This window comes from Gracilinanus agilis, chromosome 4 (genome assembly GCF_016433145.1).
Source record: "Gracilinanus agilis isolate LMUSP501 chromosome 4, AgileGrace, whole genome shotgun sequence".
Classification (NCBI taxonomy): domain Eukaryota; kingdom Metazoa; phylum Chordata; class Mammalia; order Didelphimorphia; family Didelphidae; genus Gracilinanus; species Gracilinanus agilis.
This window is the reverse complement of record NC_058133.1, coordinates 43,518,782-43,544,813: the sequence shown is the minus strand read 5'-3', so window position 1 is coordinate 43,544,813 and position 26,032 is coordinate 43,518,782. Positions and strand designations below refer to the sequence as shown.

The 26,032-nt window shown below is 36.9% G+C and overlaps 1 protein-coding gene across 3 annotated transcripts in view; it reads right to left on the bottom strand.

The window, feature by feature from the left end:
• Nucleotides 1-241: 241 nt before the first annotated feature.
• Nucleotides 242-26,032, bottom strand: part of ODF2L (outer dense fiber of sperm tails 2 like) — a 46,743-nt gene continuing 20,952 nt past the window's right edge. The window contains exons 8-17 of one of the 3 annotated variants that reach the window (XM_044673619.1): nt 19,084-19,269; nt 17,157-17,266; nt 15,213-15,348; nt 14,156-14,266; nt 13,478-13,582; nt 10,040-10,198; nt 8,126-8,208; nt 7,658-7,820; nt 5,125-5,250; nt 242-370 (exon numbers count right to left, since the gene is read on the bottom strand). In XM_044673619.1, coding sequence (XP_044529554.1) covers nt 242-370; nt 5,125-5,250; nt 7,658-7,820; nt 8,126-8,208; nt 10,040-10,198; nt 13,478-13,582; nt 14,156-14,266; nt 15,213-15,348; nt 17,157-17,266; nt 19,084-19,269 — 1,308 coding nt within the window. Of the gene's footprint in view, nt 371-2,517; nt 3,029-3,401; nt 4,422-5,124; nt 5,251-7,657; nt 7,821-8,125; nt 8,209-10,039; nt 10,199-13,477; nt 13,583-14,155; nt 14,267-15,212; nt 15,349-17,156; nt 17,267-19,083; nt 19,270-26,032 lie in introns of those variants that run through there. The other 2 variants (XM_044673620.1, XM_044673621.1) reach the window with 2 other exon arrangements.

The following is a 26,032-nucleotide window of genomic DNA, read 5'->3' as shown; positions in this document are numbered from 1 at the left end:
GCCACAAGTACCTCAACAGGTATTCTCCAATAATGAAGAATGACAACAAATTAATCTCATTTTATTCATTTTTAGGTCAACGATCAATTATCCTTCAATACTATATTCAGAGTCTCACCACACAAACTCATAACATACTAATGTTATTGGTGCATGACAGAAATTTTTTTAACCCCATCACTTTTTGGATCTATGGTAAAAATTAAAAGATATATTAGAACAGAATAAAATAGAAATTATTTCATCCAAATATGCTTACGTAAGAGTTTTTAAGAAACTGTACATAATTCAGTATACTGTCATTCTGAGTCTCTGTCTTTTCAAGGCTATGCTGTATTTCTTTCAAACATATTTCCTGGTGCTGTTCCCTCTAAATAAAAAAGTGAAAGATGCATTAGTGATGTAACTTATACCAAAAACACAAGGTAACAAGGTTTACATGAGCAACATGTAACATTTTTGGTGGGGTAGAAAGGGAGAGAAGACACCTTCAAATCTGCCTTATTTTCTATTAAACTTAATATAGTTTGTACTCATATATATAGAATCTCACTGTAACAGGATTCATTATAATAAAGATTCAGTTATATCTGGGTTATAGTTACATTCTCAAATGAAATTAGACAGAGATTGGATATCATGTGAATGTCAAGAAATGGTTTAATTCCTGCTGTCTTGACACTGGCATCATAAATGTGGCCCACTAAGTACTGTCACTGCATTATTAACATTTAACACAGTTTATACATTTTCAAAACTTGTCTATTTGCTTTTACATCAAAGCCTGTATTTTTTACAAGAACAAATTAGTGTATAATAAAACTATATATTTGTTACTTATCTATTCTTTTTTAAAATTTATTTATTTAGAATATCGTTCCATGGTTACATGATTCATGTTCTTTCCCTCCTCTGTCCCCTCCCCCCTGCCTGAGCTGACAAGTAATTCCACTGGATTATACATGTATCATTGTTCAAAGCCTATTTCCACGTTATTCATATTTGCAATAGAGTGATCTAGTTACCTATTCTCAACAATAAGACTATTTTCTTTTTAATAGCCTATTATTAGAGAAAATTGAAAACGAAAGTTAACCTTCCTTCCTGAGCAGATTAGACCACAGATTTACTAGGGGTAACTATAGAACATACTTCAGAGCGAGAACAAGATTCAAGGAGATCTTAAGTTTCTATGCTCAAAATCTACTCTGACACTTAGGAGCTCATAAGCTGTGTGACCCTGGGTAAGTCACTTCTAACTTCTCCCAGACTCAGCCTCCTCATCTGTGAAATGAGGGTGATAGGAGAAGCTACCAAACTTCAAGGGCTAGCTATGACAGTGGGAACATAAATGCCACAAATGTTTATGAAATCAAGTACCATTTACTTGGGTTTTATTAAGAGGCTTCTCCATAGCCTAACTGCTTGTATTCCATCATAAGTCACAGGAAGGTTAAAAGAATGGTAATAATTCTAATTTTTAATGAGGCAATCTCATATTTAATGAAGTAACTTCTCCTAAGTAAAATACTCCATTCACAAAACCTTCAGCCCCATAAAGGAGAGTGTCAGGATCCTGGGGATTACCAGTGTCCAGCCACCTGACCTTAGCACAGTCACAAATACTGGGCAGGTCGCAGGTCAGATCATCAAGGACTCGTCTGTTGGTGGTCAATGGATAAGAGTGGTCATTGTCTTCCCCTTTAGGTGGCCTCCTTGCCTGGGTCCTTAGCACAGCTAAGGGAACAATCCTTTCCACGTAAGACAAAAAAGAAGGCCATTCATGTGCCCAGAGTCTCCCTTGGTTCCAGGGATCTTTCCTGGGCAGACAGTTCTGTGGTCCCAGTAAAAGAATGGCCAGTTAGGAACACCAGGCCAAGAGGTCCTGGGCTCATCTGCTATAATCTCCTGACTGCAAGAAGGCTCAAAGAAGGCTCATGGCCTTGTTAGTGCTACGAGAAGAGACTGCCATCTTCTGACCCTCACAGCTCTATTGCTCTGTGTTCATAACTTTGGTTATCATCAAGGATACTTCACTACTTTAATGTAGTAATGATCAAATCTTAATACATACATGGTGACCTACTGTGTGCAAAGCACTGTGAACAGGTGATAGCTACATGGATAAGTATAAGGACGAATCTACCTTCATGGAGTTTTGAGATAGGAAATATATGTGAAAATGTCAAATAAGTAATTATTGATTGTCTACTAGGTGCTTCTTAGAGCAAGAAATAAGAGACACAGATAATATTTTCAACAAATTTTAAACATATCAAATGATGAAATAAACATAAGATGTCAACTAGTCTAGAAAAAATGTTAATCTTTGTATATATTCTGCTTTATTTAGTAACTTTATTTATACAAAATTAATAATAATTTGTCATTTATACAAAACTGATAACAAAACTATAATCATTTTTATTTTATAGTAACTGGAAAATGAAATTAACAGCAATTTTAAGTTAAAAAATTTAGAAGAACAATTTCAAAATGATCAAAAATGATATAAGCTTATTCATGATAAAAATGTTAATATTTTTATTGATAATTTGATACAAGTAATGGGAAAAAGCATTTAACTTCTGAACTTTTCAACTTTTCATCTCTTCACTCTGCAGGGAAAGGGGAAGGGAAGGAACAATATTATTCTTCCAATATTAGGTATGGTTCAGAATAAGAAAGAGGAGTTGAAGACAAAAACAATGACAAAAGGGATGTGTAGGACAATTAAAGAAGGGACCAGACTGTCCCTTGAAGGGTAGATAGTAAGAAGGCGAAGCAGCCCAACTATCATTTGGTGTTTGATTGGTCTAGAGCCATGGTGGCAAACTTATGGCATGTGTGCCGGGGGGAGGGGGGGAACTTGGAGCCCTCTCGGTGGCTATGAGCTGTTGCTCCAGCACAGAGTTCGTTATTAGAAAGCCAGAGGGATGCATGGCCCGGCTGCTCCCCTCCCCATCTCCACATGCCTGAGGTCATTCCTCACATCACCCGTCTTTCTAGAAGGTTCACCACCACTGGCCTAGAGGAATAAATGTCCAAACAAAAATAAAATACAAAGAGTTGGTATTGAAGATAAGCCAAATAAAAGTGGCCCAGTTTAAACACATCCTCAGGTATAACTGTGTAGAAAACACTGCCAGTGATATGTGAGCATCATGGGACCGGACGGAGAAGGATGAATATCTCAGTTTTCAAAAAAGAGCATCTGCTAGAGTCTACAAAATGTAAGCCAAAGAATTTTGACTTTATTTCTAATAAAGTTCTAGAATAGTTCATTAAACAGATATTTAGTAATCATCTAGGAAAGGCAATGATTATTATAAAAACCAGCATATCTTCATCAAGAGCAGGTTATGATAGACTATTATTTTCTTTTTTCACAGGCTGCAAAACAGGAGGATCATGGAAATTAATCAATACACATTTACTAAATGCCTACTATATGCTGTAGATATTATTTCCCTTGATCTTAGCAAAGAACTTCTTGTGTGAAAGATGGAAAGTAGCAAGCTAGATGGTAACAAAATTAGATGGATGCCAAGCTGGTTGAATGACCTGACCCCAAAAAAACTCACTGATAGTTCCATTTTGCATCTGGCTCAATACTATTTAACACTTTTATTTATCAGTGTCTTGTATAAAGACAGAGAGGACATGCTAAACAAATCTGCAGACAACATAGACAGAGTCGTGATCTACTGAAATGAATTGAAGAAGATGCAATTACATAGGGATAAGTGTGAAATCTCACATTTGGTTTCAACTAAAAAAGCATATAAAATGGGAAGGAAGTGCTACAGTAGTTTATCTAAAAAAGTTCTGGTAGTTAAAGAGGTCTACAAGCTCAATATGAGTTAATAATGTGATATGACAGCCAGTAGAGCTGATCTCTCTGAACTCTGGTCAGACTACATACAGAGTACTATGTTTAAATATAAATATCCCAGTGTGGGAGGGACAATGAGAAGTCATAAAGTGCCTAGAAGAGAGCAACCACAAGAGGATCAGTTGGAGGAAATGGGATATTTAGCCTAGAGAAATCAAAGGAGAAACATGACATATTTTCAAGTGTTTGAAGGGTTATCATATGGAAGAGGGAACAGACTTCTTCTGGTTAGCTCCAGAAGGCAGAATCAAGGAGAAGTTATTGAAAAGAGATACATTTTGGCTTACTGTCAGAAAACAAAACAAAACAAAAAAACTAGCTAATGATTAGTCATTCAAAAGTGATCTAGATGTCTAGATTGCATTTAAGAGACTGTGGGATTCCACCATTCAAAGTCTTCAAGCAGAGACTGGATAATGACTTGTTAGGCACATTGTGATGATTCCTTTTTGGGTATTGATTGGACTAGATAGCTGATGAGGTACTTTCCACGTCTAAAATTGTTACTTCATAAATTCCCTGGTTCCTAGAAAAAAAATAATGCAACAGCATTCTCTATGTCATCCCTAAATAACTTGCTATTAGTTAAGTTAATCATGTAAAATGCTAGGTATAAAAAAAGTCTCACATGAACTAATTAATTCTTATAACTGTTTCAACATTATTTCAAAGGGGCAAAAAAGGACTGATTGGTCAAAAATACTATGATATTATTGTTCCATTGCAAAGCTGAGGCAACTCATGTGGTTATATAATCTAGATAGCTACTTGAAATAAAAACAAGAAAAAAATGTCCAAAATGCAACATGCATCCTAGAAGTATTTTGCACTATTTTGTTCATATAGTAATTAAATATTCTCAACTTAGCATTGTTTCTAAAAAGCTAATAATATGAAATTAATTATATTAAGCTTATAAATACCATGAAGTGGCTATGATAAAAAAAGCATTATCTGGGGAAAGTCTAGAACAGCAATGTAAAAAGTATATTTGGTATTATTGAGAAAGCAGAATAGAAGAAAATGCAGCATAGTCATTTAGGCAAAACCTTGACAGTCCATGCTTCTTTATTAGAGGATTTAATATATTGTTTTAAATTATATTGTTAGCCTGTAATCTTTTCATTACTTAGAAATATATTATTTTGCTAAATGTTTAAGTAAACTGTACAAAGATATTTGAAAAGCTTATTGATTTTCTATAATAAAACAAAACATGCTATACTCACAGTATTGAATATGGAAACAAGTTGGTTTTGTTCTTCATTTTTTTTCCTAAGTTCACTTTCCAGATCTAATATTTTTATTTGTAAAGCCTGTTCTCTGGATGTCATTTTCTCTATTTCTTCTGAAACCTGAAATTTTGATAACAAGATAACTATATATATATGTATATATACATATTTTTTTTTTATCCTGGGACTCCATTCTAGGAGCATAGGGCCACAACCAGTAGGCAATGGGTCACACAGTCACTCAGGGTCACCCAGCTGGGAAGTGTCTGAGGCCGGATTTGAACCTAGGACCTTTCGTCTCTAGGCCTGGCTCTCAATCCACTAAGCTAGCCCAGCTGCCCCTACTTTAGGTTGCAGTTTCTTTAGCAGATGTAGTTTTTACAGGATGGGGCTGCTAGCCCCACGCCCAACCCTCCTCCTTTTTCATCCAGGCTAGGGACCGTCCTTGGCCCAGGAGTGGTAAGGGTGGGCAATAGGGGTCAAGTGACTTGCCCAAGGTCACACAGCTGGAAGTGTCCGAGGCCGGACTTGAACCTAGGACCTCCAGTCTCTAGGCCTGACTCTCAATCCACTGAGCCACCCAGCTGCCCCTATATATACATATATTTATGTTTATTTACTAACAATTTAAAAATCTTGTTGCTTTAATTGCTATTCATTAGACTCCAACATTATACTGAAGTTAAATAATTTATCTTGGAGGGGAAAACATCATTGCATAAATATAAAGCAGTATTAGCTAACCAGTCAGATAAATGTATTAATTTTCCTTGAGTTATGATTTAAATGTGTATTTGTATTACTTTGAGATTTTTAACCTACCTGTGGGTTAGGACATGTCATATAATTTCTGTACCCTAAAATATTTTTTAAAAACAAGATTCATAATAGGTACTAAATAAATACTTTGTTTCCCTTCAATAATTTTTTTTAAACATCTACTCTATTCAAGGAAACTTGTTTACTTACACAATTTGATAAAGCTGAACTTGTGGGGAATAGATGAACTTTTATAATCAAGTAAATCTAATCAGTTCCTATGATATGGTTTTCTACTAACAACTGTTTTCTGAATATTATGAACTACATGTTCCAATGTTAATTTTCTGACATTTTTGGGCATTTTATAATGTCTGGTTAGTACAAATAACAAAGCCCAAGAAGTGTTTGCATTACTCAAAATCACACTATGAAATATGGTGATTGGTTCCATGCTATTGGAAGTACACAAGTTAAGTCTGAATAATGTGACCACTTCATAGGATTCTTCATTTGTACTAACTGGGACCTTTCATCTAGGAACTGAATGCCAGAAAGAAAAGATGAGCTGATGAGGCAGGTGACAATAGTACCCTCTGGATGTCAGGAGAAATCAAGAGGGGCCTCTGGCTCACTGTGGGGACAAACGGTGCAGAACTTTTGAGAGAACATGGATACAGCTGTGGATGAGCTGTGATTGGCACTGCTAGAAAGAATTCCTGAATCAATGAAATCAGGGCATCACTAGAGTAGGGTGGCTAACATGGAAATTTGTTTTGCATGATTTCACAAGTATAATTGATACCACATTGCCTTCTCATTGAGGGGGAGGGAATTCAGAACTCAAAAAAATTTTTTAATGAGTGTTAAAATAATAAATTTAAAAAATTAAAATGGAAACACAGCTCTAATACTACCAAGTTAATTTGATACTGGAAGTCGCAGTTGCTTTTTAGTGCTCATGTTGTGACATCTGTTCATGAAGAGTTAAGAGTTAGTGAGGTGGCACAGAGGATGGAGCACTGGATCTGGAGTCAGGAAGACTTGAGTTCAAATTCTACTTTAGCTTCTCAGATCTACTCTCTTGAGCAAGTCACTTAAATGGTAATAATAATAGCACCTACCTACCAGAATTGTTTTAAGGATAAAATTAAATAACATTTGAAAAGTGCTGTCAAAACCTTCAAGTATTCTATAAATGCAGGTAGTTATTATTATTGAATCAGCTAATCCCAATAGGAGACTGCATTCCACGTGAGGTTTATGATTGTAAGTAGGCAGGCTACCACCAGATGGCAATGCTGGCACGCCAGGTGTTGGGCAACATTCTTTTTAGAGGCCAGATGACTAGATAACTAGCTACACAGTCTTTAATCACTCACAAAGCTTTTTTAAGAAGCATCTGAGCATAATCTGTCACTAAGACAGCTCATAAGGAGTTCGGGGGTGATACGGATGCCCCAAGAGCTAACGGCCCTGGGCTGCCTCACCAGAGAAGTGAGGCTCTCCCTGGTTCGTTCCCCAGTGGGTGCTGGGCCTGGTTCTGGGAGGAGGCTCCCCTGAGGGAGGCCCAGATGCTGGCTTCTTCTCTTCACCTTCTCGTGCCCGCAGCCCCACTATTGCTTCTCCAGCTACAAGCCCGGCCTAAATCCCAAGTGGCCAGCTTGTGCGGGAGGTAAAATGCCGAAATGGAATGTGTCCATCATCTTGTCATGGGCATTAGGACAAGACAAGAACATGCAGAAACGGGAAGAAGTTTCTTCTGTACCTTTTGTTTTCCTTCTTCTAAAGCAACCTCCAGCTGCCGGGCCAAGGCATTGTACTCTGCAGATTTCTCTTTAAATTTGAATTTATTCTTCTTCAGGTACTCTTCTTGGCTTGCCACCTTCCTTTCAAGCTTTTCATTTTCTGCATCCATCAGTTCTAATTTTCTTTTTTAGGAAACATAGATTTATGAAATTGCAGTATAAATAAAATTGATTAAAAATGAAAACTGATTACAAATCAATTCCATACTTACTTTTTTTTATTTTTTTTTTAAATATTTTTTTAAACCCTTAACTTCTGCGTATTGGCTTCTAGATGGAGGAGTGGTAAGGGTGGGCAATGGGGGTCAAGTGACTTTCCCAGGGCCACACAGCTGGGAAGTGTCTGAGGCCAGATTTGAACCTAGGACCGCCAATCTCTAGGCCTGGCTCTCATCCACTGAGCCACCCAGCTGCCCCCACATACTTACTTTTTAAGGTTTTCACATTTCGATTTGGGGCTATTTTCCTCTTCCAGAGAGAATGTTTTCAAAAGGCACTGATTATCATCAATCTACAAAAAAGGGAACCTACTATTAACCTTTGTTTGCTTTTCTCATCAACTTTTTATGAATTCAACACATTTCACAATAAAAGTTTCAAAATATCTATATGTAGATGGTATTATCCCACCTCCACAGATCAGGAAACCTGACCCTTCTGAGAAAAAGATGGTACAGTTTGTGAAATTTCTGCTCTCCAATTCGGCTCTCAGAGGCCACTGATAGTGCAGTGGGGACAGTGCGGAGCCTGAGGCAGGCCTGCAAGTGCCCTCTGTGAGCTGGGTGACGTGGCTGCCCAAAACGCTAATGCGGGGGCTGTACTGGCTGAACGTTGTCCACAAAGGGAGGCACGATGAGCCCCCATCCTTTGCCGTCAGGAGGCCACATGTGGAGCCTGAGATCCCTCATAGCGATGGCCCTCATCTCTCAGCCTCAGATTCCTCAGCTACAAACAGGGGTGGTACCTGCCCGCCTCCCCCCCCCCCCCAACCCCGGTAGGGATCAAATGAAAGGACATTTGTAACGGGCTTAGGGCACCGCCTGGTGCACAGCAGACGCTCTCTAAAAGCTGCTTCCCTTCCCCACTTCCGTGCCTCAGCCAGGGAATGACAGCTTCTGTGTATCGTGCCTCACAGTCTCCAGGACACTCTCCTCATGGGCACCTTGTGAGGCAGGCAGTGAAACTGTAAACACTCCTTATGACAAAGGAGGAAGCTTGGTGCCCAGAATCAGATCTTTCCCAGCTCCAGCCCAGTGCTCTGTCTGCTATGTCACACTGACTTTCTGGTGCTTCATTAGAATAAGGAACTAAAGATATTTTATTGTTTTAAACTGACACTTCTAATTCTATCACCCTATTTTTCTTATGGTTAAAAGGATAAACTCCCAACAATTCAATTATTAGTCAATATTACTGTAGGACAGCTAGGTGGTGCTGAGCCTGGAATAAAGAAGACCTGAGTTCAAATTTGACCTTAAAACACTTAATGAGACCCTAGGCAAGTCACTTAACCTTTTTGTCTCAGTTTCCTCCTCTGTAACATGAGATGGAGAAGGAACCAGCCAACCATTCCAGTACATTTGCCAAGAAAACCCAAATGAGGCCACAGAGTCAGACATAACTGAAAACAACTCAACAACATTACCAAGATTAACCAACCCTCAAACTTCCGACCCTTCTTCACATTCTCTGGAAAACAATAACAGCAATATTCTATACTTCTCCAATTATTTACCAAAGCAAATTTAAATAGTTAGGGCTGTGCTTACAATTATTTGTCTGACATATTCCTACCATTACTTTTGGATAATGTAATTTACTTTTAAAAATTTATTTTTAAAATTTTAATTCAAATAAACAAACAAGTTTGTGAGAGTGTGTTTTTAAAGCAGCAGCTGAGAATTTTAAATTATATAATTTTCAAATAATGTCGTTAACACTTAGTAAAGATGGGCTTTTGCTACAGCCCATCTTTGAGACATACTTTAAGAAATATATAGTAATAATTAATTGCTGAAGCAATTTAGACTAATAAATACTTTAGTAGTTCTAATAAAATTTTAGATCAGGATCAAAGTTCTACTCCTATACCCTCACAACTTTCCCAAACCTGTCAATTTACTAGTTAAAACATCTTAAGAGCTATAATGACTAAATGATACCAATTTGTTTCCTTATTCAAAAGAGTATTCTAAGTAAAGAGCCCACAGCAGAATTTCTTTACAGAACAATTCTTAGAGGGTGACAAGTTCAAAAGTCCTGATGTGAGTGCCCTCAACTGGTGAAATCGTTCCCAAACTTTCTTTATCCGTGTTCTCAGACAAGAGGATTTCACTAAGCACCTGACTCTGGAGATCTTGGACAGTTTGGGACTGGTCTGTGAATTTCCCTTTGCAGTAGTTGAGCCTCTCCTGACAGTCCTGCAGCTCCAGCTCGGCTCCCTCCAGTAAACTGTGAACATGTTCTAATTCTTTCGAATGTGACTCCATCTGGTCCCTCACCTAGGCAGTAGCAGTGAGAAAAGTAAGTGCAAGAAAACACCTTGAGCATTAATATTTTTACTGTCTTCCTCAAAATGTAGATAATAAACACTTATATAATTTTTGTTATAATATTTCATTTTTAAAAGAAACAAGCATATAAATACAAATTCAATGAACTTATTAATCTTAACTCCATTAAATAAGAATTGGTATAATGCTGTATAGTTTTACAATATACCCTCAAATATATTATCTCATTTGACCTCAACAATACTGTTTTAAATACTTAGAGCAGGTTCTTCCATCTTATTCCCATTCATTCCCATGTTTCTACGTGGTCTTCATGTTTATAAAGTGCTTTTAACAATAATAATGATAGAGTTATGTAGATTTTAAACTTAATAGAGCCTTTTATAGGCTACTTTGTGATGTTGATATTACTACTCACATTTTAGAAATCAAACCAAGATACAGGGATATTCAGTGGCATTCTCATAGAACTAGAGCAAAAAGGACGAGGGGTGGGTTGGGGTTCTTTTCTCTAACACACATCATTGATCTAAGGATAAGATATTTCTGCAATACACATGATCACTATAACACATGGAGCAGTCTTCATCGAAGAATAAGGCTGGAATCAGTACAACAAATGCTCATTAATATTGGTTAAAGGTGTATTATCACATATCTGGGCTCCCAAGGCTCAGGAAATCTAGATGACTGGCAAAGGCCTTTGTGCTCAAACCATGTAGGAGAAGTCCATGGTGAGGGTCTGAGATTCCAAGCTGGCAGGGACAGAAGGGGCAGCAGCTCAGGAGATCACGTGGGGTTTCTATAGGCCCTCCTGCCCACACGACACAGTCCGAAGGTAACTAAACAGTGATTTCTAACGTGGAAGCTCCCTGCAAGCGCTGCCTCCTGGCACTCCTGAACCCTCTTCTCTCTTCTCGGGATGTGGACGAGTCCTCCATGAGGAAGTACTTGCCAGAAGGGATTCTCCAAGCCTTTCACTCCCTCCTGTGTTCTCAAGCATGTTTCCTAACCTTCTTCACCCCCTCGGAAAAGGCCCTGCTCCTGGCAACTTCCTGAAGAAACCAAGGCCATCAATCAATAGCATGGATGAGCTGGCATCGGGGTGGGCACTAGGGAAAGAGCTTCCATCCACCTGGGACGGCAGGCTACGATCCTCAGTGACATCAATATCTAAATCTAAAATCGACAGTAAGGCGGGGGTGGGAGAGTGAGGGGGGAATCTGTCCAAGGGCCAGGGGGAGTGTGTGTCCATACAGAGCAGAGGGCAGTGGGGCCAGCATTCCTACCCTGGGGGAGCTGGGACAAAGGCACAGAACAGGGACATGGAATACAGCAAGGGCCTCCCTGCCAGTACAAGCTCTGGGATCTGGTCCTAAAGGCCCCAGAGAGCACCAGCTTCTTGCCCCAGACCCCTTGACCCCAGGAGCTCCCGCCTCTCCTGGGTGACTATAAATCTTCCCAGATCTCTACATGTCCCGCACCCCTCATGCCTCTCTCTGTCACCTAAACTCATGGAAAAGCCTCCTTAACCAGTTACCTTCTCCCCTTGAGCCCATTTCTCTGGCTTCCAACATCACTAACAACTGAAACAGTTCACTCTGGAGCCACCAATTGTTCTCTTATCAATTTTCTCAGCCCTCCCTGGCTTGAGCCCTCCAATGTCCCATCTACCCCAAGGTCTCCCCCAAGGTCTCTGGGCTGGCAGGGCCCTCTGGTCAGTCTGCTATGACCGCTGTCCAGCTCCTGCCCTGCGCCTCCAGGCTCTGCCCTGGACTTCCATATGCCCCCAGGCCACCCCACATCCCAAGCTGTGGTTGGACAAGTCCCTCTGGATGACACACAAACAACAAGTCCAACAGAACTCGGCACTTTCCTTCTGGCTTGATGTGCTCTGGACTCCCTTGTTTCTTTCAAGGTTCCGTCCCCCCAGGCCCTGCGGTCCACAAACCTGGAGTCAGTTCTAGCTCCACAGCCTTCCTCTCCCCGCTCATCCTGGTCTGTGCCTGGCAGTGTGTCCCTGCCTCCCCTCTCTCAGCACCCTCCCTCCTCTGCCACAGCCCCAGATCAGGGAGGAACCTGGTGAGACCGGGGAGGCAGAGGCCACAAGGAGTCAGAAGCAGACCCTCCTCTCCCAGCATCCTCAGGGCCTCCCTCTGGCCTCTGCCTCTCGTTCCACCTCACTGAGGCTACACCAACAGGCCTGCCTGGCTCTCCTTACAGCCGGTGGTCGGTCACCTCCCACAAGGGGGCCTTCCCCATTGCCCTCCCCCAAATCACTCTGTCCTGTAGTTCCTTCTCTGGCTGCACAGGACCACAGGCTCACACGTCCAGAGTCGCAGGGACTGGTCCCATCTACTTTTCTCACCCCATTTTGCAGATTAGGACACTGAGTCTTCAAGCAATTTGCTTAGCGTCCCATGCCAGTGTCTGAGGTCATATTTAAACCCAAACCCAGGTCCTTCCCACTCTCAGGTCTCCTAGGAGACTGCAGGGCTCTGCTGCTGTATGGCTAGAAGGCTGCTTCATAGCATTCTTCCTCTATAAGAAGTCCAGGCGGGTTCACTGGCTTTCATTACTAGTGTTTCAGTCACAGAGCTAAAGAATGGGAAAATGCCTCTAGTGCAACATTATCTTACATAATGCCGGCCATCTCAGAGGTGCTGAATAAGCCAAACATCAATTCATTACTAACTAGTCTAACTGACATGAACAAAAAGTCATTTAAAAATTCTTACTTTGGATCTGATGTCTCAAGGGACCAAAAAATGCTGTTTTCCTCAAATCATTAACTCTCATTTTTGTGGTCTCATTAGCAAAAAAAGCTTAAAATTAGACTTGATGGTTTTTGCACTTCAGAGGTCTCGGATTCCTCCTGGGTAGCCACACCGTAAGTCCCACGGGTGACTATTTTCCTTTGGTATTTATCCTCCCAAGGGCACATGGTAGCTCACACACAGGAGTGGCAAATCTGGTGACAAGCATCTGTCCTCAACCTAACCAGGCCAGTCATCAAATAACAGCTCTCCATACCATACATACAAAATGCCCCTGGCAAGATGAATACCAAAGGAAAAAATAATCAATGATGGATTTAAGATTTAAGCATTCATTCAAGGAGAAAGTCTCTTTCCACAAATTTTAGTAATAGATCATTTCTAATATGAGTTGAAGAAAAGGCTAATAAGTGAAGAGGTGATTTTATATGCCACTGATCCACAAGCCACCCACAAATGCAGTGTTTTTATTTAAGAGGGGTAAGCTTACCTCCTCCAATGTTGACTTTTTGGTTTGCGTTATTAGCTTTTTTTCAGAAACTAGTTTTTCATATCTGTTTTTCACGTCTTCAACTGCTTTTTGTAACTTTTGTACCTAAAGACACACTATATTAGTTATGCCACCAGCATTATTCCCTCTTTTCTGAATCATAATTCTGGTAATTACCTGATAATCAGAATAATATCAGAATTATCATCATAAATCCTAATTTTAGTCATGTGATAAATCATCTTTCCTTCATAATCTTCCTTGGACTTCTCTATGGAAACCTATCTTCTATGCCAACACCAAATAGCAGACTCCTCCTCCTCCTTTGACATTAAGCTCTTGACCCACTATGATTTCCCTCAGGAAAGCCCACCAGTTCCCATGTCTTTAACTCTGATCTCTATGCTGATAAATTCTAAATCTATATCTTTATTATCTCTTTCTTATTTGGGCTTTGAGTGTTGTTAGATTAATTTAGATGATTATCTTGAGTGTTAGGGAATAGGAAAGTTAATATTCATTTGGGAAAATATTTAAATGAAATAGGTAACTAATAAAATATTCTCATCTTTTTTTCATTTCTTAATGATAGAAAGACCTGGCTATTTAGTGTAAACTGACATATCAGAGAGACAATTTTAACAACATTAAAATACACAGAATATGTGTTTTATATACCTGAGCTTTATATACTTCAACAAGGGCTTTCTGCTTTTTCTCCACATCTTGTAATTCCAAGCGTTCATTTTCAACTAAAATAACTTTTTCCTCCAAAGCAGCAAGCGTGATCTACCAAAGAATACAAATATGTGTCTTATGAGTGACTAAGAAGGCTTCTACTGGTATAATGTGAAATAATATAAAATAAAAGGATAACATTCATTAATGAAGGGCTTTCTAAAAAGTTCAAATCTGACCTCAAACACTTCCTAGCTGTGTGACCCTGGGCAAGTCACTTAACTCCCATTGCCTAGCCCTTACCACTCTTCTACATTGAGCCAATACTTAGTATTAATTCTAAGGCAGAAAGGGTTAAAAAAAATATTATTTGAATTTCTCAATAAAGTTAGGTGTTACTATTTTCTTTTAGAACAACAACAAAAAGACATCATTAATCAAAAGAAAACTACTCTAAAAAGTGACCTTCAAAACATATTTAAAGTGTTTTTATTAGGATTTTTCTAGCACCATGTGTAATTTCTTTTTTCTCAATAATATTATGTTGTTATAAATAAGGAAATAGGCTCTTGAAAATTCTGAATTGCAAGCAGTCCAGAGGGCAATAGAAAAACATGTAGATGTAAGTAGGTTGTTGTACATAAACAATGACAGATCTCTCTTGAGGAGCTCCAAGAATGAACTTTATATTGTGCTTAATGGGTTGCAAAGAACTTTACATGCATTATTTTATCTGATCCTCACAATAAGTCATGAGACACTGTAAATCCTATTATCCCATTTTATAAATGAGAATATATGGGTGCAGGAAGGCTGACCCACCCGAGGTCACACAAATAATGACATAAACAAGACTCAAACTCAGTTCTCTTCTGGTTACAAATTAGTGTCTTTCCACTACACCACAGTAAACATGTATAAAACTACATTCATGTTTCTTAAACCAAAAAAGCATTTCATTTATCAGTTCTTTTGTTGATGTGCACTCAGAAAGGAAAAAGGTGATAAGAGTATTTATCTATATGTAAGCTGGCTGTAGATGAGGATGGTACTGTACCTTTAGTTTTTCATTCTCAAGAAGAATGTTTTCATTTTCCAATTCACTGGAGTGAAGTTTTTTAAGAAAATCTTTATTTGAGTTTCTTCCAGGATCTTCCTTCTTGTTTTGTTCTTCCAAAAGATTTATGATTTTCCTTCATAAAATGATCGATTTTGTACAAATTATTAGAGGCATTTAGAAAACAAAGGTTTAAATTAGCTAATTAAAATCAATTCAATAAATTGTGTTTTTTTAAAAAGGTGAAAATATTAAGAGTCTAAAAGGGGGCAGCTGGGTGGCTCAGTGGATTGAGAGCCAGACCTAGAGACAGGAGGTCCTAGGTTCAAATCTGGTCTCAGGCACTTCCTAGCTGTGTGACCCTGGGCAAGTCACTTAATCCCCATTGCCTAGCCCTTACTGCTCTTCTGCCTTGGAACCAATACACAGTATAATTTCTAAGATGGAAGGTAACAGTTTTTAAAAGAAAAAAGATCATATTTTAATCAGGGTAGTTTTATTATTGTAGGGAACTCTTAGTATGGAAACTCTCTTCACAAAAACAGATTGGCACAAGCCCTGAAACTTCCAAGTCTTACAGAGTGAGCTATGGCACAAAAGATTAAGTGATCTGTAAAGGGTCGCCCAGCTTGACTGACTGCCAGGCTGAGCTTTAAGGCTTTCCAACTCCACCCCCAGTTCTCTCCCTCCACCCCTCCACCTCCCACTGCCTATAGCAGGGGTCGGCAACTTAAGGCTCTCGAGCCATATCTGTCTCTTTTGAGGGCCAGATATGGCTCTTTCTGCAGGAGCCATAAAATCTGTTACAGGAGCGGCACTGTGAACACTGTACGGCTCTCACGAAATTACATTTTAAAAAATGTGGCATTTATGGCTCTCACAGCCAAAAAGGTTGCCAACCCTTGGCCTATAGGGTTCTTCAGCCTCTGTGCCAAGATAGCCAAAACAGAAAGGAGTAAATAGGAAATATAAAAAATGACTACCATAAGGATCAATGAGTCACCTAAAATAAATTCTGACAATGTGTGATTATACCCAACCATATGTACCTCTTTTATCTACCTTAAATACTACTTTTCTTCCATTCTCCTTTTTCTAGCTTCCTTCCTTCTTCCTTCTCTCCTGACTATGCCATAAAACTCATCAAAAATCCCTCAAAATGTAGATTAACCCAACTAGTGTCCCTTTGGAATTAGAGAATACAAATCCTAAATGATTTCAAAATTTATATATGCTACACTCCCTTTTCTATTTGATAAAAAGTATCTAGATAGCCTCCATACCTGAATGCACTAATCTTTATACATAAAATAAAGTTTTGGGGTTTTTTCCCCCGGACACTATTTGATTAATTTAAATCTATAAAATGATGATATAACAACTGATCAACACAGTCCATAAAAAAACATGGTATTAAATTTAGTGATACAACAAAAGGGCAACATAGAGAAGAAAATTTTAAATGAAAAATCTAATGTTTACTCTTAATTTCTATTGGTTTATTAATTTTAATAACCCTTCAAAGTTATAAAATATCCATTATGCATTTTACGTTGTCTTTTCATTTACTATTTAAAGTATTTTAAATGTGATTCATTTTTATATGAAGAGAAATGTGCTTTGTTTTTTAAAAATTATGACATGCTGATATTGTTGTATGAAGGGAAAAATTATTCCAGTCCTATAAAACAAAATATCAACACAAATACATTTATTTACAATTATAATATCCAAATGTAAATACTATTTAAACTGAAAGTATGAAAACAAATGCAATTGCTAATTCACTTAATCATTTGTTGAATTTTCTCAGGTTAATACATGATTCAGGGAAAAGATTTTTTAAAAATCTTTATCCCATGCAACCCCACAAAATCAGTTACAAATCGTCAAAAATGGCTAAGAACTGAAAATATTTCTCATTAAGTAGTACATTTTTCATACTTTTTCAGAGTCTCAACCTGGACCTCCAAATCTGTCTTTTCTTCTACAGCTTTCTCATAATGACTTTTCCAGGCTAGGGAAGCTGAAAGTGCTTCAGACAATCTGGCTTCCTAAAAAATGCACAAAGTACTCATTATGTAACTTAAGAACTATGTGTTTTGTTCAGGTTCCTATAATTTAAGGAAATAAATTCATTCTATGAAGTATCAAACTTTAGAATGAAAAAATATCCATTTTAGCATATATCACCTTTGGAAGCAAGTTTTAAAATTAACTTTAACAGAAACACCAAATACACAGTTATTTTACCCTGGAATTCTCCTCTGAGTGTAGACCTCGCATTTAAGAAGTCACAAGCTTTATTTATATTAATACTATAATACAAATAATAAATCACCATTTTAAAATATGTTAGACTCAGACATTTAATAGCCAACTGACCCTGAGGCTCTCCTATTTTCAGGCTCCTCCTCTGTAAAATAGGGATAATAAATAGTTATAAGGATCAACTGAGATGATAAATGTAAAGCACTTTGCAAACCTTAAAGAACTATAGAAATGTTATGTTTTACAATAAATAATAATTAAGTAGATCTCTTTTTTTTTCATTATCAGGAACCCACTAAGGGAAAAATGGGGCAGAAGAGAATTCTGTCCATCTGATGGCATTATATTCTCTAGCTTTTCTTTTTCACCCTTCGTCCTTAGCGGCACCTTGTCTACCTATCCTAATAGTTAACAACTGCTAATGCTGCCACCTATGGAAAAAAATGGTGGTTGGAACCATTTGTGGACTTATCTCTCATCTGATTCCTGACACTATACCAATGAAGTTCCATGACTGCATTTCTCATAGGCCAGGCAGTAGCCCAGGCCATGGGCTTCCCTTCTGGTTTGTTGTGGTAATAAAAGGAATTCTCAATTAAAAGCCAACCAATGCTGAACACAGCCAGGGACTTTGTACACTTCAGAGGAGGTGGTTTATCCCTTGGGTTCACCATAATATAAAGAATGACACTGATTAGGATTGTCATGATTTATCTCATTATTCTTATATCCTTACCAGAAATGTAAGTGCATGTAATGGACCTATGAGATCATCAATTTGCTTTGTTTTATAGATGGAGAAAACTGAGTACCAAGGAGGTAAAAGGACTTTCTTAAGTTCACACACTTGGCAAATAGAATCATTAGAATTCACATTTACTGGCTTAAGTCCTAGGGTTTTTCCTACTATATCAAATTTTCATGAAATTTGATTTTAACACTAATCACTTTAAACAAAAGTTGAGTACATCTCTAGTAATATTAAGTAAGAAATTGATACTTTTAAACTAACAAAATAACAAAAAAAAATTGCCCAGCACCAAGTTCATTTTTTCAAACACCTTTCTTATTCTGGTGTTTTTAATGTCTGCATAATATTATGGTAAGCCAGAGATTAACTTAAGTGAATTACTACACAATGTGAAATAAGAGCTTGCTTGATAATTGGCTTGGATTTTTATGCAAGTATTTTTGTTTGTAAAGATATATTATTTTACCAATTACATGTAATAATTTTTCACACAAGTTTTCTAAAGTTATATGATCCAAATTGACTCTCTCTTCCCACCCCCTTCCCTGAGCTGATAAGCAATCTCATCTAGATCTTACATGTATTATCATTTTATGCAAGTTTTAAAAAGAAAAAAGACTAAGAACATTTGAAGGAAAATACTCAAGTACTATGTTTTTTCACATTGTTAAAAAATGGTGAAATAAAAGTCAGATGACGGTTTGTGTTTCCATAAATGCAAACTGTTCCAGGCTTGAAGATGACCAAATCCAACCAGCTTATAAAAAATGAAGTATCACCTCAAAGAAATTTCAACATAGTCTATTAAAGAAGTAAAACTGAAGTTTTTTACAAATTGCTGTCACTCACCCGATCTGTAATTTGAGAAGTTAGGCCTTCAATACTTGCCATAAAAGAGTCAGCTCTTTCTTTGCAAACTTTATTGGCTTTTTTCAGGGCTATTTTCTTTTGCTCATTTGTTTGCTTCAGTGTAACAACTTGTTGCTCATATGTTTTCAATTGTAGCTTCCACTCAACTATCTTAGCTTTTAAACTCTGCAAAAATAGTTGATCAATAATTAATATACAAAATGCAAATATTTTGCAACTGAATAATTAAGGTATGAGGAAAAATATGTGCATATTTTAATTTAAAAGTTTCACAAGTCTCTTTAAATGGAATCTGATTTTACTTATATTTATAAATTAGCTTATAGAAACAACTCTACATAAAGTTAACAAATGTTAATGACTTTATAGTGACATCATTGGCAATTATAAAAGTAACAATAAATTGCAAATTTTTTAGAGGAAAATATTAATATTAGTGCTTAAAATGTAGAATAAGATAAATATTTTAGGAAATGTACAATGTGAAAATCTGTTTTGCTGTACTGTGAATATCATGAAGGTTTTGTTTTTATTTTATTTTTATTGTTCAAATAGGAAGCAGAAGGTTTAAAGCCAGATAATTAAGGCAGGTGAAATAAATTTTAAATTGCAAAAAAATTTAACAACAAAAGATAAAAGATGCTTCATAACGTTGCAGAGTACCAGAATTATTTGTTGGTTAAACTTGAAGGAGAAGAATAATATGCGATATCAGTTGGGACAAATCTGCTAGCATTTCATTAACAATCTACTCCCCGTAACAACAGTTGGATTACTAAATTTGGATTCTCTCACCTTAAGCCCTGATGTGTGAAGGGAGATAATGGCGATGGTGCCTATTCTCTCACTACACCTTGCTGCTTTTTCCCACCAAGTCTCAGCCCTATAATTAAAATATTCCACAAATGGTGTCCTTCCTAACAATAACATTGTGGTCTTGGTTTGTATCTCAAAGGTGTCTTTTATTCCTGACAATACCAAGACCTTAATGTGTGTTGAAAAAATGGTTCCCTACCTGAATTTTTCACAATCATGGTTTCCCCTCTCCTTCAGGAGAGAACTACTCAAAGACCCAGAAGAGCCAATACTACAGTTCCAACTACAACAGTCATCAGTTCTAAGTCTTGCACTTACATGGGAGCCAATGTTTAATGGTGTTCAGTGTAGTCTCCTCAGCTGAGAGGGGACTGACTCCCAAGGTAGGGTCTTTGTCTTCTTTATTTCTAGCATGTCCTTTCATTTTTCACATTTTACTCCTGGCACAATTGTATAATAAAAGCTACTTGTGAAAACAGATGGCAGTCCAGGAAACGCCTTGGCTTGTGGGCTACTAGAACCTTAGGGTTTAAGGGCCTGAATAGTATTCCCTACATTAGGGAGAGTATCAAGACTGTGTAGATAAGACAGTGAGCCATCATTGGCCAAAACCACAAAGCCAGAACTTCATCACTCATTTCTTCATGAGGCTGGGGGATCTTTCTGAGGAACTCTTGGTTAATTTCTGTTCTCTTTGAAATGGGGAGAAAGGTAAGATATCCCAAGTGAAAGAAGCCGAATCCAGTCAGGGGAGGTAAAAAAAAAAAAAAAAAGGCATTAGGTTTGGCATTCAAAGAACTGAGTTCAGATCCTGGTTCTGTCACTCTCTGTATAACCTTGGGCAGGAAATTTCATGTCTCTGAGCCTTAATTTCTTCATCTACAAAATGAGGGGGCTTGACTAACGTGACCACTAAGTTCCTTTCCCACTTTAAATCTTAAAATCCTATAAAGATTAAGTTGAAAAACTAAGCTTATCAGAAGTCAGTATAAGAAATGTGTACAGGAAGAAAGGGAATTTTAAAGGCACTTGGAGACTGAAGTTTAAGATAAGCAAAAGCAAAGAAGATTAAAAAGATGGAGAAAATAATGCACAGCATTCTAATACTATGAATAGTCTCTGAGTTCACCAATATTGGTGTTTTCAACCAAGAATGAAGATGGCACTTGATCCATGCTTTCTCAGTGTGTCTTTCATGCATGTTCCCCAACAACTAGTTCTCTAGATTCTTGGTCTATACCAGCATAGCAAGAAGCAATCCATGTGTCAATCCTTTCTTATATTCGAAGTCTGGAGCACCTCATTTTGAGTACCATGCTTCAGGTAATTTTTCTGCTATGTGCTTTGCTTGTAGAATATGACTACATGCTCGTGTCCATTATCAATCAACAGGCATCTGTTAAATGCCTACTATATTATGTGTGAGGTAACCCAGAACTTTCAATGGTAGGAAATTGTGGCATTCCATGACTTCAGGCTTACATCATGATGTGACAGAGAACGCTAAAAGAATACCTTCTGTTTAATGGAGATGCTAAAAAAAAGAGAGATTTCCCAAAAGCAATCTAGCATGTCTTCTTCCACTTCCATTTGTGTGGTCGTCCAACAATTCTGATGAATGAGTCTTACAGTGTATCCATCTGCAAAAAGTGGTCTGGGCAACAGGCATTCTTCAGTTACTTGTTTTCTACTATGTAGACAAATAGGCTAAAATCTTTTAAATAATTATGGATCTCATGTAGGAGCTCTGCAGAATTATGGGATATGACAGGAACAGTACAATATCATCTGCAAACAAAATTATCCTGGAGAATTTCTCCATCTTTAGGGACTCCCTATTCCATTTGGGCCCTGGGCTGGAAATCTTTCATGACGGAGAGATCTGCCTCTTGCAAGCACTACTTTATTGCTTTACTTTATACTGATAATCAGTGGATCAATCAAGTATATATTAACAAAGGAACCTGTTATCACTCCAAAGTTACTATGTCCTAATAGTCAAATCTAATGGCCTTTTCCCAATGGTCATCCTTCTTAACCTCTCTGCAGCCTAACACTTGACACTCTCCTGACCTTGATACTCTTCTCTAGGTTCTCGTGTTATTGCCCTCTCCTGGTTTCTTCTACTTTGACAGATCCTCCTCCATCTCCTTTGCTGGATCTTTATCCTTTTAACTCCTACTAACAATGGGTGCCCCCCACCCCAGGTCCATCCTGAGTCTTCTTTTCTCACAAGGAAGCCTTTATCCTGAAGCTGTGAGGAAGAAGAGGAGTCAACTAACCCCAAGCCAGGATTACAAAACTTACAAGGCTGGGTCTGGGAAAGCAAAGATTACAGCGGGTCCTGGATCAGACTATCCCAGGGTACACAAACTTCCCTCAGACTGCTCCAAAACACCAAATAGTATAAGCAGAAAGTGCAACATGACATCTGCATCCCCACAAGGACCTGAAGTGATGAGCTATGTGCAGCCTGCTGACTAAAGCCATTCCTGAGATACTTGAACACAGCACTCATTACTGAGGCCCCAAATAACACAAATCATTAGCAAAGTAGGCTTTACTTGTTCTAGAAGTGCCCCAATTCAGAAAGAAAGACTGGAAAAATTTTAAACTTAAGAAAATATTAATGATAATGAAATTTTAGAGAACTAAGGATAATCATGACAAAAGCCTATAAGAAAAAAAATATCTCCACACCACTTATAAGAAAAGCCCCAAAGAAAGCCATTAATTTGCCACAAGATCTACTTGGAAATCTTATAAGAAATATAGAAAAGGTTGCTTTTCTAAATGTCATCTGATATAAGCTCGTAAAAAAAACTCACTAAAAATTTAAAACATGCAACTGAAATTACAGAGTCCAGGAAACAAGAAATAACAGAATAAAATCAAGAGTGAAGGAAAAAACCTAGAAAATGTAAGATATCTGCTATCAAAAACAAATGACCCAGGAAACAGATCAAAAAGAATCTAAGAATCATTAGACAACCTGAAAACCTTGACCATGAAAATATCATTTTCATCATGAAAGAAAACTGTCCAAATATTTGGACCAGAGGGCGAAACAAAAATAGAATTTAACAGGCACCTCCCTAAAAGAAATCCTAGGGGGTACCTAGGTGGCTCAGTGGATTGAGAGCCAGGCCTAGAAACAGGAGGTCCTAGGTTCAAATTTGGCCTCAGACACTTTCTAGCTGTGTGATGCTGGGCAAGTCACTTAACCCCCATTGACTAGCCCTTATTGCTCTTCTGCCTTGGATCCAATACACAGTATTGATTCTAAACTGGAAGATAGGAGTTTAAAAAAAATCTCAGATAGCAACTCCAAAAGACTCCAAAAGATATATCTACCCCAGAATTTGCAGGTCAAAGAATACTATCATTGCCAAAAGAAGGATTACATAAGATTTGGCAGCTAGCACAATAAAGAGGTAGAGAGAGACAGAAATACAATATAATAAAAGACAAAAGTAAGACTTACAAATAATCTACCCAGTAAAGCTGAGTAAAATTCTTATGGGGGAAAAATGGACCTTTAACAAACTATAGAAATTCAAAGCACTCCTGTTGAAAAAACCAAAGCTGAGTAGATACTTTGAATAGCAAACACAAAAGTCAGGAGAAATTTAGAAAAGTAATGCATTAAAGTGATTTGGAAAGAACTAAATGATTATTAGGCATAAAAGCAAATGTTTCTACAGAACCCTAATGTCTTCAAAGATCATAGAAAGAATTAAGAGATTGGAACAAAATATATTATACTTCAGATGAATTTTTTTAAAAAACAAGGGTAGAAAATATGATCTCAGAAAAAGCAGCAATGAAAATATACTTGATTTTAAAAGATAAGCCTGAAAACTTCATTATACTTAAAGGAGTAGTGGACTATGAACAAACAGCAATACTTAAAATATATGAAGTGAATAGCACAATACTTAAATACAAAAGGGAAAGTTAACAGAATTACAAGCAGAAAGAGTAAAACTACTAGAATGGTGAACCTCAACATACCGCTTTCAGTCTAAGCAAAAGATAAACAAGAGAAAGAGCTTAACAAAGTTTTATAAATGTTAGATCACTGGCAATTACTGAATGGGAAAAGAAAAGAGTTTAAGTATTTCTCAGCTCTACATGCCACGTTTGTAAAAATTGACCACATACCAAGGTATAAACCTTCACAAACTACCAACAAACCTTTATAAAATGTAGGAAAGTGGAAATATTAAACATATCTTTTACTAGCTACTTCATGATAATAATTATATTTAATAAAGAACCTTTAAAGAAAAGATTAATATTAGAGACTAAATAACACTGTTTAAGAATGTGTGGCAAAAAGTCATAAAAATAATAGAAAATTTAACTGAAGAAAATGTCAGCAAAGAGACAATATACTAAAACTTTTGAGTTGCACCAAATGGGAAAATATATTTCCAAACAACACATATCAATAAAAATTAAAAATAAATATAAAATATAAGATCAATGTGCTTATGCAACCAAATAAAATCTTAGAAAAACAACATATGAAAATTACTATAAATATAGAAATTCTCAAAATTAGACTAGTAAAATTAAAAGAAAAAATATATTAAATTTTTAAATAAACTTAGAAGATGGACTCATTAAAAATAATTAAATAAACCATTACCTATTCTGATAAAAAGAGGAAAACCAAACTGCCAGAATCAAAAGTGAAAAGGGAGAAATCATGAAAACTAAGAGGAAAAAAGAAAGTTATTAGAAACTTATTTAACCAAAAAGAAACCAACAACACTAACAATTTAAGTGGGTAAATAGTGAATAAAATATAAAATACCCAGGTTAACAGAAAAAATAGTCAAGTTAAATAACTGAGTCTTAAAAAGATAAATTCAAAAGGCTGTTAATGCTATAAAAGTCAGGTAATGTCAATAATCTGTCAAAATTTTCTTGTTCCTTTGAGAACCTAAGTCCTCAAGTTCTGGTCTTTCCCAAAGAAAAAAAGAAAAAAAAAATGGGTACAGAAGGATTTACAAGAGAATTCTATCAAATATTCATAGACAATTAATTCCAGTATTGCACAAAAAAAAAAAAAATGGCAGTGTGTGGAGGAGTTAAAATGGAAGCTTAGCAGCAGCAAAAGCTGAATCCACTCTGACAACCCTTCAAAACCAATCTTTGAAATCTTAAATAGAATACTAGCAAAAAGACTCCAGCAAGTGATCACAAGGGTTATCCATCAGGATCAGGTGGGATTTGTACCAGTAATGCAAGGATGGTTCAACATTAGTAAAACCATCCACATAATTGACCATAGCAAGAAGCAAACCAACAAAAACCACATGGTTATCTCAATAGATGCTGAAAAAGCCTTTGACAAAATACAGCATCCATTCCTACTGAAAACACTAGAAAGTATAGGAATAGAAGGACCTTTCCTAAAAATAATAAACAGTATATATCTTAAACCATCAATAAGCACCATATGCAATGGGGATAAATTAGAAGCCTTTCCAATAAGATCAGGAGTGAAACAAAGATGCCCATTATCACCTCTATTAATTAACACTGTACTAGAAACACTAGCAGTAGCAATTAGAGAAGAAAAAGAAATTGAAGGTATTAAAATAGGCAATGAGAAGACTAAGCTATCACTCTTTGCAGATGATATGATGGTCTACTTAAAAAATCCTAGAGAATCAACTAAAAAGTAGTAGAAATAATCAACAACTTTAGCAAAATTGCAGGATACAAAATAAATGCACATAAATCATCAGCATTTCTATATATTTCCAACACGTCACAACAGCAAGAGGTAGAAAGAGAAACACCATTTAAAATCACCATAAACAATATAAAATACTTAGGAATCTATCTACCAAAATAAACACAGGAATTATACGAACACAACTACAAAACACTTTCCAAACAATTAAAACTAAATCTAAACAATTAGAAAAACATTGAGTGCTCATGGGTAGGACAATCTAACATAATAAAAATGACCATTCTACCCAAATTTACTTATTTAGTGCCATATCTATCAAACTACCAAAAAACTTTTTTTACTGAATTAGAAGAAACTATAACAAAGTTTATTTGGAAGAACAAAAGATCAAGAATATCA